General features: G+C 32.4%; 1 protein-coding gene across 2 annotated transcripts in view; it reads left to right on the top strand.

The window, feature by feature from the left end:
• Positions 1 to 19,889, top strand: part of HGF (hepatocyte growth factor) — a 66,593-nt gene extending 46,704 nt beyond the window's left edge. For both annotated transcript variants that reach the window (XM_070425103.1, XM_070425102.1), the window contains exons 11-18: positions 3,154 to 3,287; positions 8,897 to 8,935; positions 10,344 to 10,440; positions 13,500 to 13,574; positions 14,653 to 14,799; positions 15,119 to 15,225; positions 15,348 to 15,493; positions 18,760 to 19,889. In XM_070425103.1, the coding sequence (XP_070281204.1) occupies positions 3,154 to 3,287; positions 8,897 to 8,935; positions 10,344 to 10,440; positions 13,500 to 13,574; positions 14,653 to 14,799; positions 15,119 to 15,225; positions 15,348 to 15,493; positions 18,760 to 18,936 (922 nt within the window). In that variant the 3' untranslated portion in view covers positions 18,937 to 19,889. The remainder of the gene's footprint in view (positions 1 to 3,153; positions 3,288 to 8,896; positions 8,936 to 10,343; positions 10,441 to 13,499; positions 13,575 to 14,652; positions 14,800 to 15,118; positions 15,226 to 15,347; positions 15,494 to 18,759) is intronic.
• Positions 19,890 to 20,571: the final 682 nt, after the last annotated feature.

Here is a 20,571-nt window from a genome sequence, read left to right as displayed (position 1 = left end):
TATATATCATCATAAGCTAACAAAAACATTAGATTGATTATTCATGCAATTCAATTTAATATTTTATCTCTAAGTGGCAAACTTTTAAATAAGAAATTCAAACCAGTATATATTTATTGAGCACTTACTGTACGTTCTGCTTTGTGATAGGTGCCATGGGGAACATTAACAAAAATTGGGTATACATTTTGACTCCATCTTTATGGAGGATATGGTCATATTGAGAAAATAATTTACATTACTTAATAAGACAAGGCATAATTAAGTGATAAATTTTGTGTTTCATGTAGTACATTATATTATTATGTTTTCATAATTAATTGTTAATATTCATAAAAATTGAGTAAGTTACCATTTTCATGTACATACCTTAATATCCAATTAACTCCTAAAAACTTAGAAAGACATGTTCCTTATATAACCTTATTTTGACATATAAAATGTTTCTAAAATAAAAGGAATGTAATTGGAAAAAAACCTATATAGTTCAAAGAAGTAGAGATTTTTGACATTGGACATATTCACAGAAAAATAAGTTATCTTCCACTCAAACCTAGCAATAGTGTTAGTGTGTTTGAAATTACAAAAGAAAGGCCATAGTTGTGACATAAAATATCCCAGAATATATGCATAGTTACATTATATGAGTTATCACACTTGACCATTCTATATGCGTGAATAAGAATTTTAGGACTCAGAGAAATTGAGTCATTTTGTCTCCAGCCGCACTTTAACTTTAAAGCCTTTATTCTCTTCCCAAATGTACTCACTAGTGGATGATAATGTTTCAATAAATAGTGATAATTCTAAGGTAGTGCTCTCTAACATAAATATGCATTTCACTTATGTAAGCTGCATATGTACTTTTAAGTTTTCTAATAGACACATTAAAAGAAGTAAAATTAAACAGGCAGGATTGTTTTTGTAAATATAGTTTTATTATAAATCAAATATATCTAAAGCTTTTTCATTTTAATATGTATTCAATATAAAATTATTAATGAGATCTTTTACATTTTTATACTAAAATGTAAAACCTTCAAGATCTGGCATATATTTACAATTATAGCACCATTCAATTTGGATTAGCCACATATCAATTTCTCAGTAGCCATATGTAGCTAATAGCCACTGTAGTGGGCACAGTAGCTCTAGGACTTCAAGCATAAGCAGAATTCTGTCCTCATAGATCTTACATTCTAGTATGTAATGCCAGAAAACAGAAAATGCCAATATCATATTGTAAAAATTATGAAAATAGCATATTTTATGCTGTAGGAATGCAAAGAAGTGCCACTCAAACCTTTGATCATCAAGAAGACTTCTAGAGGAAGGGACATTAGCTGTGACATGAGATAAGTAGGAATTGGTGAAAGGAAATGTGGGAGAAAGAGTGCATTAGGCAGAAGGTATAGTTTGTTCAAAAGCCTAAAGATTGAATTGTTCGAAAATCAAATAATTTTGGAAGTTTGAAACAACGTAATTTGGCCACTGTCCACAGCCAAGGAATTCCCCAGTGGCAAGACTATATAGAGCCCTGGAAGCTGTTTAAAGAAGTTTGGATTTTATCCTGAGTATTAAAGGGATTCATTAACGAATTTTAGGCAGGAATCAGCATGATTAAAATTAAATGCTAATTTGAACACTGCTATTTTAAAACTCATTTTTAGAAATACAAAGGGGTGGATCTAGCTCTTATGGACAGACCTGTGAGAGACAATTGTACTAACTCTGCCTTTACTGATTTCTCATTAGAAGGTCAATGTTTTTATGATGGAAGTATTTACATCACAAAAATCAGCAGGGACAACCTATAAAGACTCCCTTCCTACACACTTCAGAGTTCCAGTTGTTAAATATTTAGCAGCATATTACTGGAAAGATGTGACATTTACTTAGGTATTGCAATGGTTATAACTATTAATTTACTAAGCTTAAGATTACTTTTGGAAATAGTTAAAAGTCACTTGGAAATAATTTGTAGGAAATTGATGAATGATTAAGTTACATGGTGACACTTAGGTTATATATGTAAATCACATGGATCTGGAACATAGTATTATGTGTGTGCTGTTGTTATTGCTCCAGAAAATAAACTCGAGTTTGAAAAGATGATCTAAGTTTCCATGTCCAAAGCTCTTCCCAATTTTTAAAATTACATATTAATTACAGTTAAGTTGGTGGTAATAAATAATCCAAAATAAATCCAGTTAGATGTATAGTTTTCATGATTTGGTTAGGATGGCCATGTGGAATTTGACTTCACTAATATTATTGAGGTAAATATAAATATCAATCTATAATAATAAAAGCATAATATGCAAATTGACTGAACAGCAGAACAACCACTGTTATTATTAAGGTCCACAATTTACTATGTGTATACATTTTTAAAATTTAAATATTTAGTAAGGTACAATAATGATATTGTATCTTATGTACAGTATATATATATATATATATATGTATATATATATATATATACTGTATATAAGCAGGTATGGTCTTATATACAATATTTCTGCTTTTCTTTTATAACAAATTTAGTGAAGATGTAAAATATGAAAGGCCAAAGTGTTACTCCGTTATCTGTCAAGAAATCACATTTTGTAACTCTATGACCAATGATATTTTATAACTTAACTATTTTATTAGTACATTATTATTAATTTCTCAATGTTTCTTCTTGTATTTTGGCAAAGCTATTTTGCAAGAGATGCTTCATATGTCACTGAAACAAAAAAGTACTTTTCAATGGATTATGTTTTCTAGTTATTTTATCATATTGATGTTCTTTGTCATCTGCTTTTTTCTTTTCTTTTTTTTTTTTGCTTGTGTTTCTCCATTTCCATGCACAGGTATATTGTTGCCTTACCACTGCAATTATTAAATAGAAATAAAGTCATAAAATCTTTCATCATTTAACTATGCTAATTATTCAGCCTTATTCCATATTCCTGAGCTAGAGAACCTGCTTCCAAACTGTAGAAACAAAATTAATATCAAACAAAATAATCAAAATTCATATCAGTTGAAGCTTGTGCCATATCTCTAATGAAAGTTATGTGCTCGGGTTTTATCTTCTTGGTGACATTTTGTTTTTTTTGGACAAAATGAGCATCTTGTGATGTTCAGAGTATTTTGTTTATGCAGGCATATCTTCTGGGAACCAGATGCTAGCAAGCTAAATAAGAATTACTGTCGGAATCCTGATGATGATGCCCATGGTCCCTGGTGTTACACGGGAAATCCTCTCATTCCTTGGGATTACTGCCCTATTTCTCGTTGTAAGTATATTTAATTATCTTTTTCAGGTGAAATATTTTAAATATACTGCATCTTCTCTAAATTGATATCTTAATCAGAGGTGAAAATAATAATATAGGAGGAATGCATTTGATCCCTTGAGAATGTACTACACACACACACAAACACACACACACTTTCTTCATCTTTCATCTAGACAAGGAGACATTCTGCTGACCTTTAAAAAAAAAAAAATATATATATATATATAAATTGATTTTAGAGAGGAAAGGAGAGGGAGAGAGATAGAAAAGTCAAATGATGAGAGAGAATCATTGATTGGCTGCCTCCTACTGAGGATTGGGCATGCACCTCAACCAGGAATCGAACCGTGACCTCCTAGTTCCTAGGTCGATGTTCAACCACTGAGCCATGCCAACCAGGTCATTCTGCTGACCTTTTAAAAGAAGACCTTCCTTCCTCAGAAGATTCTCCAATTGAATCCAGAAACAATCATTGGTCATGGCTCTAACATGACTGCTCTAGGAAGAACTCCCCATTCTCATCACCAGTACTACCTGCTCAGCCTTTGAATGTAGCCGAGCTTTCAGCAAAGGCCCCCAACCCACTAACCATCCCAAGAAGAGAGCTGAGGTAGTGGTGCTTCTATCTTCTCAGTTATTTAGCCCAAGACTAAGAAGTATGGAGCATTCCATCCACTCTTTGAGCCCAAGTTAATTTTGTTAAAAGAGTATTAGTGCATAAAGTAAAAATATATGTAAAATATATGTGTGATATACTTCACATAAAAGAGCACTGATATATCAGTAAGAAAAAGATAACTTAGGAGAAAAATAAAGAAAACAAATCCTCAAAAATAAATATAATTGATAAACAAATATTAAAACTTAATTGTAAGAAAAATGAAATTATAAAAGCATAATAAATAATTTCCACCTATCAGGTTGGCAAATAATCAAATGATTGTTAATGCTCAATAATATTGAGAGCCTGGGTGATCAACTCTCTCAATTCTGCATTACTTTGTGAATGGGAAAGCTTATCTGGAAGTAGTATGGAGAAATTTTGTAACCTCAATACTAGCAACACTGTGTGCTAGATATTTCTTGTTGTGGGAGGCTGTCTTGTGCATAAGATGCCTAATAGCCTCTACCCACTACATGCCAATAGTACTACCAATACATCCAGTCATGACAATCAAAAATATTTCCAGACATTGCCAAATGGCCCCTTGGTGGTGATGGCCGGGGAGCTTTGGAAAATACCCCCATTGAGAACAACTTATATGGAAATATATCCTCAATAAATTATTGAATGAAAAAGTCTTATTATAAAACTGTACAGTAGCAAGAGACCATTGTACTATACTACGTATCTCACAGCTCCATGTTTATAGCAAACATCTTTAAACACTGTTAAACTACCTTCTTACTCAAAAAAGGATATACTTTGATAAGTTCAGTACTAGTCTGTTTTAAGAATGTTTTACATGTGAGACAAACCAGCAGCAAGTACCTTGAGAATAACAGTAAAAGCACCCTTTTTAAAAGAGGCAATTGTTTGAAGAAATGTTAGCTTTTAAAACATGAAATATAAACAACTCTATATTTTTCCTTAATATATGACAAATTAAAGAGATAATTTCTCACCTTAAGTGGAAACATTGTGAAATTTTAGCATAAAATGGTAAACCTTAAACACAATGCTAATCAAGTATATCTATCACTATTTTTAATAAAGAAATTCTCTATAATAATATATAAACATGTTTGCAAAGGAATACTATTAATATTATTATATTTCATCTCATCAGCTCTAATCATAGCCTTACAAATTCATTAGTGTTTCTCTGGTGTTCTGTTTTTCCCACATTAGGGTTTGCGTAGGTCCTGAAAATGTTCTTTTATAGAAGATGCCCTTCAAGTTTTAATGCTAAAACAAACAAGCAAACAAACCTACTTCTTTGGCACAAAAAAACTTAAAAAATAGTTAAAGGAAGTAATTTTTCTAAATATTGCTTTTACCTCATGGAAAATTTTTGTGAAGTTTCTGTGATTAAGAATAAGAATGTCCAGATGGCATGGCTCAGTGGTTGAGCATTGGCCTATGAACCAGGAGGTCACGGGTTCAACTCCGGGCCAGGGCATATGCCTGGGTTGTGGGCTCAATCCCTAGTAGGGGGCATGGGGGAGGCATTCAATCAATGATTCTCTCTCATTAATATTTCTATCTCTCTCCTCCTCTTCCTTTCTCTCTGAAATCAATACAAATATATTTTTTAAAAAGGACTAATAAAGGCTAGCACATTATCCAATGAGAAGGAAAAAAGTCAATGATCTGGCTTTTAAAAAAGGTTCTAATGCTTTTTCTACAGAGTTCCAGATATGTAAAAATCCCGGGAGCTTAGTTTTAGCACATAGAGTGAAATGCGCCCATAGAATCTCCGGGAACTAAGCTTTGGATTACAAGCCTAATGGACACAGGGATCTAATAATTTAAAAGTTTTAAAAACATATTTCCAACTAACATTATAAAACTAAAAGTTGTCTTGTGCTATTGAAAGACTTCAAGGTGTTGCTAGTATTTGATTAAATGCTATAGCAGATAACTCATTTTTACTTCAATTTATTTCGAACATTAATTTTAATAAATATTTTTACACTGTCATCTTTCTAACTAATATGTATAGCCAGGATTTATTTACATTTTACCACTGTTGAAAGGCTAATAAAATTTATCTTTAGAAAATTTGAGGTTGTATTTATTTAACTGCAGAGACTATATAAATCATTTTTGCATGGTACAATTGTGGTACAAATCATGTAAAGGTTTTATTACTTTAAAAAATGCTTACAAAATTATACTTAACATATATTTTTAAGATCAAATATGCAGAAATAAGACTGGAGAAATGTTTAGACATTTATCTGTACACAAACACAATATAGCTTAGAAAAAAAATCTTAGTTTTTAACAACTAAGAGTGTAGTGATTAAGAGCTTTATCTCTGACCTCCGGGTAAGAATTCCAACCCTATTACTATAAGTGCCTTGGGCAAGTTATTACATTTAAGTTTGTATTTATTTATTCATTTTTAACAACTTAAAATTGAGTTACTACTATGTGCAAAGCCCTATATAACACACTAGGTATCCTATATAATAAAAGGGTAATACCAAATTGACCCTAACAGCAGAACAACTGGGAATGACTGGTCACTATGACACACACTGACCACCTGGGGGCAGACGCTCAATGCAGGAGCTGCCCCTTGGTGGTCAGTGCGCTCCCACAGGGGGTGCTCTGCTCAGCTACAAGCCAACCTGACGGCTGCCAGCACAGTGGTGTTGGCGGGAGCCTCACCTGCCCCTCAGCAGCACTAAGGATGTTTACTGCAGTTTAGGCCTGCTCCCCGCTGGCAAGTGGACATCCCCCGAGGGCTCCCCGGCTGCCAGAGGGATGTCTGACTGCCACCTGAGGCCTGATCTCCCGGGGAGCAGGCCTAAGCCAGCAGGTGGTCATCCCCCAAGGGGTCCCAGACTGTGAGAGGGCACAGGCCAAGCTGAGGGACCCCCCAAGTGCACAAATTTTTGTGCACCAGGCCTCTAGTACAACAATATAAACAATGTTTCTTACCTTTACATAATTTTCAGTGTAGAAAGGAGACATTTATGTAAATAATTGCTAATATAATTATTTAATAAACATATATTAATATTAAAATAAATAATGAAAATGGGAACAATTAATATCTGCCTGGAGAAATATGTGATGTTCATAAAGTTTGAACCTGACTCAAAAATTTAAGAATATATTAAAAGGTTTCTTTTGTTTTCAATAACAGTTTATGGTTTGAATCACAACACATAAATACAACTTTTATAATTGACATGTTTTCCTTCTTCAAAATATAAGTTGAATCAATACATATATATTTTTTTTCATATTTGAGTACTATGGTGGAGATAGTGGGAAAGAAGTAAAAGAGGAAAATTGAGAATAGTATTTGATGGTAAAATGGAAAAGGCCTAGAGAGCAGTTTTTCAAAGTTTTGCTCAAAATGTACAACAGGAAAAACTAGAATGCTTTTTAAAAATTCATAATCTAGCCTTCAACCCAGAATCTCCAGAAATCTGACTGTTAGTGGCATTTCAGCTAATTCTAAAGTGGGGGAAATATTTGCTTAACAGGAAACTGTATATATTTTCAATAATTAATATTAATATCAATAATATTAATTAATTATTATTTAGGTCCACAATTTACTATGTGTATACATTTTTAAATTTTAAATATTTTAGTAAGGTACAAATGAACTAAATACTGCGTTGTTCTATTAGCTTGATTCTTAGAAATAGAAAACTTGATATGCAATTAAGGATAGAATAGTCTTTTTCATCAGGACAACATAAGAAATAAATATATATTTTTATTTTAGAAATTTTAAGTACTTAACTTGAGTGGGAAAACCACTGTCCTTGATGTTTTAATGAGCCACAATCAGCCTCAATCTTTATTTGTACTATAAACTAAAACCTTGACCTCAGCTGACTCTAAGACAAAACCCTCCCTCAGGATAAGCTAAAGGGAAAGTAAATAATGAAATTTATATGTTTTCCTTTACCCTTATTCATTTAAAATACCTAGACTTGGTAAATGAGCTTAAGTAAAAACTCTTGAGATTCTCTATAAATAACAATCAAATTTGCATCTATTACAAAGGAATCCATATGTCATTATTCTTTTGTTGTCGGTTTATTTGAGCTCAGAGTATTTCCAGGGATTAACAACCAGCTGGGTCTAAAACAGTGCTTGACTAAACTCTATGCCATCACTTCTGAACAGTCGGACATTAAACTCCAGGAAATGTATTGTGCCTCATTTGTTACTGCATAAGTACTCTCAAATCCTAGCATCTTCTAAGCCTTCTTTTTGTAGCAATTAAGCCTCAGTAAAGAAGTTATGAAAAAGGAGTAAGTTATGAAGTTTTAGTTAGAATTAATTTCCAGTTTCCAGTGTTCTCTTTTTTCCATATTTTTTACTATGATCTGGAAAAAACAATTTTGAAATATTCTAAGGAAAAACGTTATATTGTTATTCTTTTTTTCCATGGATGATTTTGATTTCTACCTTCTGGAATTCTTAAAGTTTTCTGAAGCATGTGAAGTTTCAATTATCCTCCACTGTATTTTTAAAAAAAATAATTTTCAGAAAAAAATATAAAAGGGCCACATTACAGTAAAAACTTAATTTATCTATATGAATGGCACAAACAAGCAATAATAAGTATTATTGCTATTAAATGAAATGGTCCTTGTGTATGATGTTGGGGGGTCTTGGTAGGATGAGGCAGCTCCTTGATGCTAGTAGACACCCTGCACAGTCATAAAACAGGGTTTTCCCCACATCACCCCCTACCAGTAGGCACACACCTTCAATATTGTCCAGTAAAAGTGACACATAATTACTCAAAAGAGTACTATTACATTTTATCTTTGAATAAAATGTCAATAATTTTAGTAAATTATCCAATTCATGAATATTTTAATTGCAGTATATAGCTTTGGTTTTATATTACAGAAATAAGTATGGATGAATTATGTTTATATGTACATACTTATTTTTACAGGTGAAGGTGATACCACACCTACAATAGTCAACTTAGACCGTAAGTAATATTTTGTATATTTGTGTCTCTATGTGTCAGAAATGAGTCATTACTTTCTTCATAGGAAAATACTTTGTCACTATATTAACTTCCATTATAAAAATAAGTTAGTCTATTTTTACTTAATTTTTTTATGTGCATATGTATGGGGTTACAAAGGTAACTGCATACTAAATATCAAAATTCAATTCTGTAGCAGACATTATAAGAAGTTATATTTAACATAGAAAAAGCCATTATATTTCTTTTAATTCTGGCCAAAATGAATGTATGGACCTTTACCCTCTTTTTAAGTTAATAAAGATGCAAAAATCAGAAGGAATGAAACCAAAAGGTTGGGAAATTATGCAGCATCTCTATCTTGCTCTATTTTTAAAGCTCTTTGCATGCTCTACTAAGCCAAAGATGACACAGCCTGAGAGGTTAGGTCAATCCTCCATTTAAGAAAATCTGTTGAGAGCCACTAGTTTTTAATTTTTGCATATCTTTGGGGCTAAAGGAAATCATTCAAGTGTTTTGATTTAAGAGGCCACTTGCTTTGTTCCAGGCTGAAGAAGTTAGTAGAGGTCATTTTTAGGCTAGTTGATAGGATAAGGCAAGGGACAAAGAAGAGGGTCAGGAAAAAGTTTAATTCAGAGAATTCTGTATTGTCATTTGGATATAATGATTTGAACATAGTAATTATGTCATTTGGATATAATATCAATACTTAGAATATTGATAACCTAATTTAAAATTGCTCTGCATTCTCACTTTACTATTTCAGAAATAATAAACCCAATATAGTTTTGGTTTGTTTGTTTCATTCAGGCTATTGATTTGCATTGGCATTTAGAAATTACCACCATAAATGACATAGTTAAATTTTATGTTGAGGTTGGTGGGGAAAAAATACAATCACTAAGAGATATGGAGAACTGTTCTTACTTAGTGCTGGGTGAGGAAAGCCACTGTCATGCTCATGGCCATGTTGTTGACCTTGAGTTGATTAGTTTTTCTGTGTTATTCATCTAAGATGAGGATTGCAAACATGTGGGGCCTGATTTGGCACTGTAGCCACAATACATGTTCACCCTTAAATGTTCTTCTGACAGAATTATAGTAGTTACATTTGCCTAGGTACTTTTGCTGAGAGGCACAGTATTAAAAAATGTTTTGTTAAAATGTTAAGGGGAGTGGGGTGAGGGTGACTGGATAAAGAAAGTGAAGGAAACAGCTAAAGAATATATGTGCATACCCCATGGACATGGACAATCATTTGCAAGGGCCAAGGAAGGTGGAGGCAGGGGAGAGTTGAGGTGGGCACATGGGGGGAGGAGGACTCCTGTAATAATGTCAACATTAATTTTTAATTAAATATTTATGTATATAAATTATGTATATAAGTTATGTTTGGTTCTCTTTTTAGATCCTGTAATATCTTGCGCCAAAACAAAACAATTACGAGTTGTAAATGGAATTCCAACACGAACAAATGTAGGATGGATGGTTAGTTTGAAATACAGGTAATTATTAATGACACAAATTATATGTATTTGGCTTATTTGCAGAAGGTGTATTCCCAGCAGTATGGCCATATGTGGTCATGCAGATTGTGCCCTCCCCATGGACACTCCTATGAGGGGGGCTCAAGAGAGGATTGATGACATTCTGCTTACCAAACAGCCCTATATTTTGCAATTTGTTCCTCTTCAGATAGTACATTTTTATTTATTTATTTTTTATTAAATTGATTGGGGTGACATTGGTCAACATGAACATATAGATTTCAAGTGTGGGTTTCTATGTGCCCACCACCCAAAGTCAAATCTTCTCCTGTCACCATATATTAGGAACCCCTTCTGCCCCCACCCTCTTTCTGCCCCGACCCACTACTTTTTCAGTTCACCAGTTTCAGTTTTATATCCCACACATGAGTGAAAATATATGGTCCCTAGGTTTTTCTGACTGACTTATTTCACTTAGCATAATGTTCTCAGCGCTATTACATCCTTTCTTATAGCTGAGTAGCATTCCATCATTTATATGTACAGTACCCTTTTTAAATGTTCACAAAAGTCCCATATGTGTTGGCATTGTCCCTAATTACAAGTGGCACTTTTAAGCAAAACATACAGAACGTACTTATACCTTGATATCACCAGACTAGTTATAATGCATATGCTATTAATTTCCCAGTCTAGGATATTGTGACTTTATTTTCTAACATGCCTATTCATAATTATATCAGAAATTTTATATTTCTTTTAAAATTTTGAATTTTCTTTGTCATACTAATGAGAATGGCACTAATTTTAAATTCTAGAATATTTTGCCATTGAGAAAAATATTAATAAACAATAGTGATGGCCCTAGCCGGTTTAGCTCAGTGGATAGAGTGTCGGCCTACAGACTGAAGGGTCCCAGGTTTGATTCTGGTCAAGGGCACATGCCCAGGTTGTGGGCTCAATCCCCAGTGGGGGGCATGCAGAGGCAGCCAATTAATGATTCTTTCTCATCATTGATGTTTCTATCTCTCTATTTCCCTTCCTCTTTGAAATCAATAAAAATAAAGGGGTGAGAACAAAGCATACATATTAAAAACAAAACAATAGTGAGGTTGAGTATTCCTGCTATTGTAATATTTAGTGTAGATAAAAAATTCTTGGCATGTCTATTTCCCAATGCTTTAAAGAATGAATGGTATGTTCTCTGTGAAATAAACTATGCAAAATATACTGTTATACAAAAATTAAGGTTAGTTAATTCTGTTGTAAGAGTTTTATATTAAAAATGAGAGTTAACTTAAAATATGATCTTAAAACTTTCTATATACTACATGCATTATACCATATGGTAATCAAAATGTTAAAATATTTTTGTCAATACCCATCTTTGCTAGAACCTCATCACAACGAACCTGAATTCTGACCACATTTTCTATTGTTTTTAAGACACCTTACATTTCCCCTCTAAGCCTTTGTGCTGTTCTTCCCACTACAGTTGTAGCTTTCTTCCTCCATATTTTTTGCTTGGAAAATCCTTCTCATTCTTGAAATACCAACTCAAATATAACTTGTTTTGGGAAACCCTCTCTGTTCCTTGAACTATAGCCTCCTAGAGTAGAGAAAGGAAGTACATATTTTACTACAATGAAGTCACAGTGATATTAAAGTAGAAAAGAGCCAACTTGAAACCGAAGTTCTTTTATGAATAAGCCAATTCTTAGCAAACAGAATCCTTTGATATATACCAGGTAGAAGATGGTCTAAAGTTCTCTTCTAGTATGTCTTTCTTTTGAGGAATAAATGACCAACTTTTATAAATATGTGTGATGATAATTGTAGGGTAGCTGTCCTAGGTGTGTAGTACTGAAATAGAGTTGTGAAACTCACCAGAATTTTAAAGCTAATTGTACAAGATGAAGATTTAATGAAGGCTGCAAAATTTAGGGGGAAGTGTTTCATTCTATTTATTATAGAAAATGTTTCAAAAATCCACATCTCTAAATTAATTAGTTATTCTTTGCAAATCTCATAACTCCATAAAAAAGAGGTATGTACATATGAATTTATTATTACCAATACAATATATAAGGATACCCTTTGGGAGTTTCTGTGGAGAAGTAGATAAAATTGTTTTTCATTAGATCAGAGTACAATAAACTTTTAGGGGAAAAATATTTTTCTTTTAAATCCAAGTTCTCTAGTAACAACAGCTGTTTAGTTATTCTTCCAAAACACATACTGAGAGGAACAGAAATTAAAACTCGATATATACTCTTATCCTCCTGTGTGGTACAGGCCATAAATAACCATGGTCTTAATCTGGGAATCTTTTGCTATTATTCTCTCAAGCACTGAACATCTGTACACTTTGGAAATGTAAATTGTGAAAAGTTCTACTTTATTTTATTTCTCTGCCAAAAAACAATGGATTTACAGATTTTGGATATCACCAAATAAATGTACTAGTGTTTATTATTCTCCACGAATATCTTAAAATTTTTCCAGATGATATGTCTTGCAAACTTGCTTTCATGATATGTTACTGGTCTTAAGCTGAACAAACAAATGTATTCAAACTCGGTTGTATTTTAAGTTAACATCTCAGAGCTAAATAATGGTAATGAATGAAGGAAATAGTGTCCAAATTTTATATATTGCTGCCACCACATGTCTTTTAGAGTTTAAATAAAAACTTAAATTTGCATTTTTCATAATTAAACACTGAATAGGCCTATGTTGTTTTATGGTTCATATTTTTGTTCATTCTAATTATCCTATATGTGTAGCACATACTTTCACAAGGAATAAATCTTGGTATGTAGTGACAGGGTTCCACATACAAAAATAAAGTTGATTTCATAAAATTGTAATAACATTATAAAAAAATGCTAATGCTACAGTCACCAAACATCATCTTTCTGATAAAAGGATTACTCATTTTATTCTAGTTGGGTTAATTTCTACATTTTTCTCTCAAATGCATTTATTTTTAACAAACATAGCCATAAATTTCGCATTAATTGGCAGCCAACCTTCCTGCACAGATGTTACTTGTTTCTCTTTCCTCTTTCTTGTAGAAATAAACATATCTGCGGAGGATCATTGATAAAGGAAAGTTGGATTCTTACCGCAAGGCAGTGTTTCCCTTCTCGGTAAAGTGTTTCTGAAACCAATTATTTGTTTTGAGCATTTAAAAACATGCATGGCTGCCACTTAGCTTTTAGACTTAGTATGTGTATTTATTTAACAGAGATTAACCAGAATGGGGTGAAGACACTATTTTTTTTTTTTTTAAGATTTAGCTAACAAAACTTTCTTTGAATTAATTATACTTACTTACTGGGTACTGCTTCTATAAACTTTTTCTCACAATTGGCATTACTCTAATTTGAGGGGAAAGTTGCTAGAATTATGCAAATAATTTAATCACAACCTCTTGCACTCTATATTTCTAGATACAAATTCTTTTTCTGTTTTTGTTTCTTTTTATTATTGAACTTATTGGGGTGGCATTAGTGAATTATCAAAAACTTTCAATCCTCATTTCTGCTTTCTTATGTAGAGACAGCCTCCAGATCATCCTGGGAATAATTTCCAGAAACTTAGTCTAGCAGTGGTTCTCAACCTTCTGACCCTTAAATACAGTTCCTCATGTTGTGACCCAACCATAAAATTATTTTCATTGCTACTTCATAACTGTAATGTTGCTACTGTTATGAATCGTAATGTAAATATCTGATATGCAGGATGGTCTTAGGCGACCTCTGTGAAAAGGTCGTTCGACCGCCAAAGGGGTCGCGACCCACAGGTTGAGAACCGCTGTAAGAAAAAGATGGGAGGCAGCATTTGTAAGCTAACTTCCTGATTCTCATCAAGGTCACTCCGATTTTGTTAGTATAAATCTTCAAACCCCGTTAAGAAACCAAACATTCACACAGCTGAAGTAAAAAGAATCTTTGTAGTAAAATTGCCTGAAATTTTTTTCTCTCTGGCAAAACATAATCAAAATTTTTTGAAATAGCCATTTAGGTTTTCATCAGTTTATAAGCTATCCCTTATATGTACTTTTAGCCATCAGAACTTTGCATAATAAATATGTTGCTTTTTATTATACTTTAAATGAGATTTTAAATTTAGGTGATTTTTCTGTACTTATAAGCTAAAATAATATATATGAATAATCATTACACAATTTAAAATTATATTTTACATTTTTTGTTTTTTACTTAGAAACAAAGACTTGAAAGACTATGAAGTTTGGCTTGGGATTCATGATGTCCATGGAAGAGGAGATGAGAAACGCAAACAGGTTCTCAATGTTTCCCAGGTGGTATATGGGCCTGAAGGATCAGATCTGGTATTACTGAAGCTTGCTAGGTTAGTTCCTATAGGAGGTTTTGTATTTTTAACCTTGATTGAGATTGTTAAAGCTCTTTTCACTATGTGGCTATTCTGCTCTCACGTAGATTTGTTATAAAACATAAGTCATGTGTAATATATGAATGTATATGTGTGCATAACTAATTTACCTACCATCTACTACAGATTTCTAAATTATATATTAAACATTCCCTTTTTCTGTTTTCTTTTTTAAGAAACATGACTTTTTATTCTCTCTAAACATCATATTAATATTAACACTACATTTTGTACTGAATCCAATCAAGAATACTACCATTATATTTTGTCTTTTCAGACCTGCTGTGTTGGATAATTTTGTTAGTACAATCGATTTACCCAATTATGGATGCATGATTCCTGAAAAAACCACTTGCAGTGTTTACGGCTGGGGCTACACTGGATGTAAGTTATTTTTCATAAGATAAGGCAATACCATATTTATTTTATTGAAAATTGTATTTGTTTCTTATTTTTCTCACCTGACCCTGTGCTCATTAACTGTAAATTATTTTGCACTACTCTAGTGATCAACTCTGATGGTCTATTACGAGTAGCACATCTCTTTATTATGGGGAATGAGAAATGCAGCCAATATCATCAAGGGAAGGTGACTCTGAATGAATCTGAAATATGTGCTGGAGCTGAAAATATTGCAGCGGGACCATGCGAGGTAAAAAGGGAGCTTTTTAAATAAGGCATAAGTGATTAGTAGCATAGTTTCTCATGTTTACTTTGTCTATATTTTTCAAACGAAAATCATTATACACCAACATGTTCCCAGAGAGAGGAATTGGGAAAGATAACCCTGTATTATCTTTGTACTTTTTAAAAACTAAACAGTGATACAATCCATGTTTCATTACCAGTAAACTATGATGGCATTTGTCTCTAAAAACAACACAAAAAAACCCAAAATACAAACATAATGCCCCAATAAACTAATAGAGCCAGAACTCTAAAAGAAGCTGTATAAATGAGAAGTATCCAATAGGAGTTTGATATAATAGCTTTAATTGTTCTAATGTTTTTCTAAATTTATCTAATCTTCCCAAATTCTCCCTAAATGGACTATATTAATAATTTTATTAAGAAATAGCTATCTAACCCAACCAGTGTGGCTCAGTGGTTGAGAGTCCACCCATGAACCAGGAGGTCAGGGCACATGCCCGGGTTGTGGACTCGATCCCTAGTAGCTAGGGTCTTGCAGGAGGCAGCTGATCAATGATTCTCATCATTGATGTTTCTGTCTTTCTCTCCATGTCCCTCTCTAAAATCAATAAAAAATATATATTTTTTAAAAGAAATACCTGTCTAGTTTTTAACTTTTAAATGTGTTTTTCATTAAGTCAGTGTGTGTGTGTGTGTGTGTGTGTGTGTGTGTGTGTGTGTTAACAAATTCTATTTTAAAAACCAAAAGGTCAAAGTCTATGACTGTAAGAGCTTGGACATTATAATTTGTTAGGCAACTGTTCTTTCAACTTGGCAGTGTTCCTATCCCTGTTTTACATAGACAAGCTGTTAAACTGTTACTTTAGATGTATTTTTGAATGTAACAACACACTCCTTAAGCCTGAGAGCTGTGGAATTGTAGAACATTATGTGTAGCAAAGCATAGAATGAGTTCAGTATTAGTGAAATGTCTTTTGACTTGTAGGAAATGGCCTAAGTATGGAGCGTTAATATTTATAGAAATGCATGTGTTAAATATATTGCTCTGAGATTTATTCCTGAAAAGAAAGCATTTACTTAGTTAAGAATATTTTAGAACTGCTTAAGATGATATGGCTAGAAACAGATTATATATTTATAACCACTTTTAAATTCCCTGTTTTTCCAGTAAGTCAGTATTACTGTGTTCATTATAACTAATGAAAATAACAAGGAGAAAGGAATCCTCCCTCCCTACCTCTTTTCCTTCTTTCCTCCCTCCCTCCCTCTCTCCCTGCCTTCCTTCCTTTCTTTCTTCCCTCCTTCCTTCCCCCGCTAAGAGCCCTGTGAGCATGAAGTTTGAGCTAGACCCAATCTTTGCTATCATTTAAGATGCTATTGCACTTATCCCAGCCCTACTGCCATTACTAAAAATGCTTTGGCAACTGCTCTTCAGGAATAGCCTGTAATCAGGTTTATCATCTATACATTCTTAGATTCCTAACTTTAGCATTGGAGTTTTCATCACATTATCACAAACTTGTTATTTTTATTATATGGACAAGATTTGACTTCAAGTTGATTCTACCACTTCTCAAGAATGGATTTATCCTCTAGAATATTTTTTTTAAAAAAATACAGGGCAATAAATCACTGAAACTACTTAAAAATAAATCTCCCAAATGTTTGTAGCATCACATTTAGTAAAAGGTACCCAATGCAAATTGCTTTGAAGATAAAGCAGTTTACTGGTGATTTTATTTTAAAATCAAATTTATTAACTCATGTGGCATGATTTATATGAAGTCTCATAGAATGAACTATTTTTTTTTACTGTTTTATATTCTACTTCACCCTTACTTTGATTTTTCCCATCATAGAATGTTGATAGCTCTCTTCTTTCCACCTGTATCACAGAACTAAATTTCGCAGTAGTTTATTTCTATCTCATCACTTCGCTGTTGTGGGAGAATTAAGATAGTGTCAAACACTCTTCTTCATACCAGGTTGCTGAAAGTCATTTATCACAATTGTAGGTGGCTACATAGTTCATGAAAGTGATGGAGCACATTTGTAATGATTATATACAGCAATAGTGTAAATATAGAGTGGGGGGCAAAAGTAGGTTTACAGTTATGAGTATGTGAAATACAGTGTTTATTCTTATATTCTTATATATTCATTATTGTATTATTTTCCATACAAACAGCTATAAGCCTACTTTTGCCCCACCCCATATATGTGAATATAAAAATATACGCAAAAAAAACCAATCAATTCATCTATCTATCACATATCTATATCTGATGATATGACAGGGTTACCATACAAAAAATGCCATAAAATCACAGGCTGCCTTCCTCAAGGAGGGGTATAAAATGTAAGCATAACTATGTATAACTACTAATGCCAATAGTAAGTGCAAAAACATTCCTTCTTTAAGCCTGGAAAAGCAATCTCTAAATAGTAAATAGAATTATTTTTATCAATTATATGTTTTTGTTTCACTTGTTAAGATCATTTTAGAGACAGGATTGGAGGAAGGAAAAAAAGCTTTACAAATAAGAGGAAATTTAATGCAGTTTAATCATTAAACATGTATAATTACAGGTGGTTTTTTGGAACTTGCATTTATCTACATTTTCCAAATTTTCTGTATGGAACATATTTTAAACATCAGAAGACAGTAAAAATAAATATAAAAATATACCTTTTTAAATAGCTATCAGTGGCTATGAGTTAGTATGCATTCAAAAGAGGCAAAATCCACTTTCAAAGATGGAAAATATGTCATTCTCAAATGAATACTACACATTATAGAACACTTTGAACTTTTGTACTTATCTCAGTCTTAGTTAATTCAATAGAAAGATAATTAATGGTTTAGTACATAAATTTTATATATATACATATATATATATTTAAAAAATATATATATTTGTATTGGTTTTTCATAGAGAGGAAGGGAAAGGAATAGAGAGTTAGAAACATCAATGAGAGAGAAACATCGACCAGCTGCCTCCTGCACACTCCCTACTGGGGATGTGCCCGCAACCAAGGTACATGCCCTTGACTGGAATCGAACCTGGGACCTTTCAGTCCACAGGCTGACCACTGAGCCAAACCAGTTAGGGATAGTACATAAATTTTATTTAAATTAAAGTTATTCTCTTTTTTGTATATATGTACCTTTGAGATACAAATCTATATAGAAAATGTTAATGAATCATTCAATTTTATTTCTAAAATAATTATTTGTTGTTGTTATGTCACATGTCTTCTTCCTAGGGGGATTATGGTGGCCCGCTTGTTTGTGAACAACACAAAATGAGAATGGTTCTTGGAGTTATTGTTCCTGGTCGTGGATGTGCCATTGCAAATCGTCCTGGCATTTTTGTCCGAGTAGCATATTATGCAAAATGGATACATAAAGTTATATTAACGTATAAGGTACCGCAGTCATAGCTGATGTAACTGTGCCTGAAATTTCCATCAATACAACTCTCTTTTACATGAGGATTCAGAGAACATGGAATTAAAATGTCACTTAAAACAATCCTAAGACACTTGAGTGTCATGTTTGTTAGATACTCATTAATATTTATGGGTGTTTCCTGTTGTTTTGTTTGTGAATGTTATTTTGTAAATGTTGAAGTGAATTAAGGTACATGCGAGTGCAGTAACATATCTCCTGAAGATACTTGAATGGATTAAAAAATGCAAAGGTATAATTGCTGGATGATAAAAGACTTAATGGGAAAATCAATTAATCTCTCTACACTGCTTTCCAAGGTTAGTTTCTTAAGAATGAATGCACCATAAGTTAAACATTATTTTAACCTCACAAAAATAATTTATACCTTGTTTTTTAAAATTGTAACTCAATATTAAATTATATTACCTTTCATATGTCATACGTTATATTTCATTTGTTTCTCCTTACTATGTATCCTGTAATATTAGTATACATACTTTTTATAAGAACTTGTACCCATATACACAACCCTGGGTACACAGGTGCATGCACTAGAGTTCAAATTGTGGTGTATCTAATGTAACCCTTAAATATTCTGAAATAGTACTTACAGTTTTTCCTCAAGAAAAAAACAAACAAATGTAAAGACAAGTAGAAATATTAAGGAAAGGTGCAAAATAGAAATGACAATCTCATCCTGATATATAATCTGCAGATGACCTCTAGGTTTGGCATTGAAGTGTGTTCATGACCCACAATGTTAAATAACACCTAATCTAGGTAGCTACATATATTTATCATCCTAGTTATTTTATGTAGTTTCTAATTCTTAAAGGGAAGAGGGTGATATGCATATTAGTGTCATTTCTTCCAAATTTAGGGCTACAATTTTATGTAAGATATTTTTAGATTTATTTTCCTATAGTATTTTTTAAAATTGTAGATGAATATGCAATCGAAGTTTAAAAGTATTTTGGTATTTAAAATGTATTTCAGTAAGGTAACTCTAAGATTTGCTGTGATTGGCTTCTAACTCATCCTCTTTAATTTTTAAAAAGTATTTCAGGGGAAAATTTTTATGTCTTCAAAGATTTGCAAATAGCCCCTTTTCAAATTATTCATTAAAGTATATATTGAAGAAAAAAATCAAAGTACTTTTTTTTTACCTGGAGGTCTTTTAGCCTAATAAAACTTTACTCAAGTAAAGTAAAAATGTAAAATAAAAGGAAAGAAAATGACTTGTCCAAACTCTCTGTATTCAATTTTTTAAAAAATTGAATCTGTTCAATGAGCTATTTTATCAAGATATTTTTATTTGATCTTAACTTCATTTTACATAGATCTTTCCTAACACCACGGGAAATAGTCATTCAAATTTTGTATTGTGTATGATAATAAGTAAATTATCATATTACTGTATTTGTTGTAATTAGCTGAATATCATATATTGTCAAGAAGTGAGATAAAGAGTAATGGGATAGGTTCTGAATTTTTACAAAATCTTCCTTTAAAGAAGATCTTTAAAACTAATGATTTGAATGATTCAAATCCAGCATTCCCACTTCTCCAACTAGCTTCTCTTGAATGATCTTTATTAAGGCCAAGGATTTTATTGAAGGGTAGAA

This window comes from Myotis yumanensis, unplaced genomic scaffold, assembly GCF_028538775.1.
Source record: "Myotis yumanensis isolate MYYU_CA2020_CCGP unplaced genomic scaffold, mMyoYum1.0.hap1 SCAF_9, whole genome shotgun sequence".
Classification (NCBI taxonomy): Eukaryota; Metazoa; Chordata; class Mammalia; order Chiroptera; family Vespertilionidae; genus Myotis; species Myotis yumanensis.
This window is presented reverse-complemented; position numbering and strand designations above follow the sequence as displayed.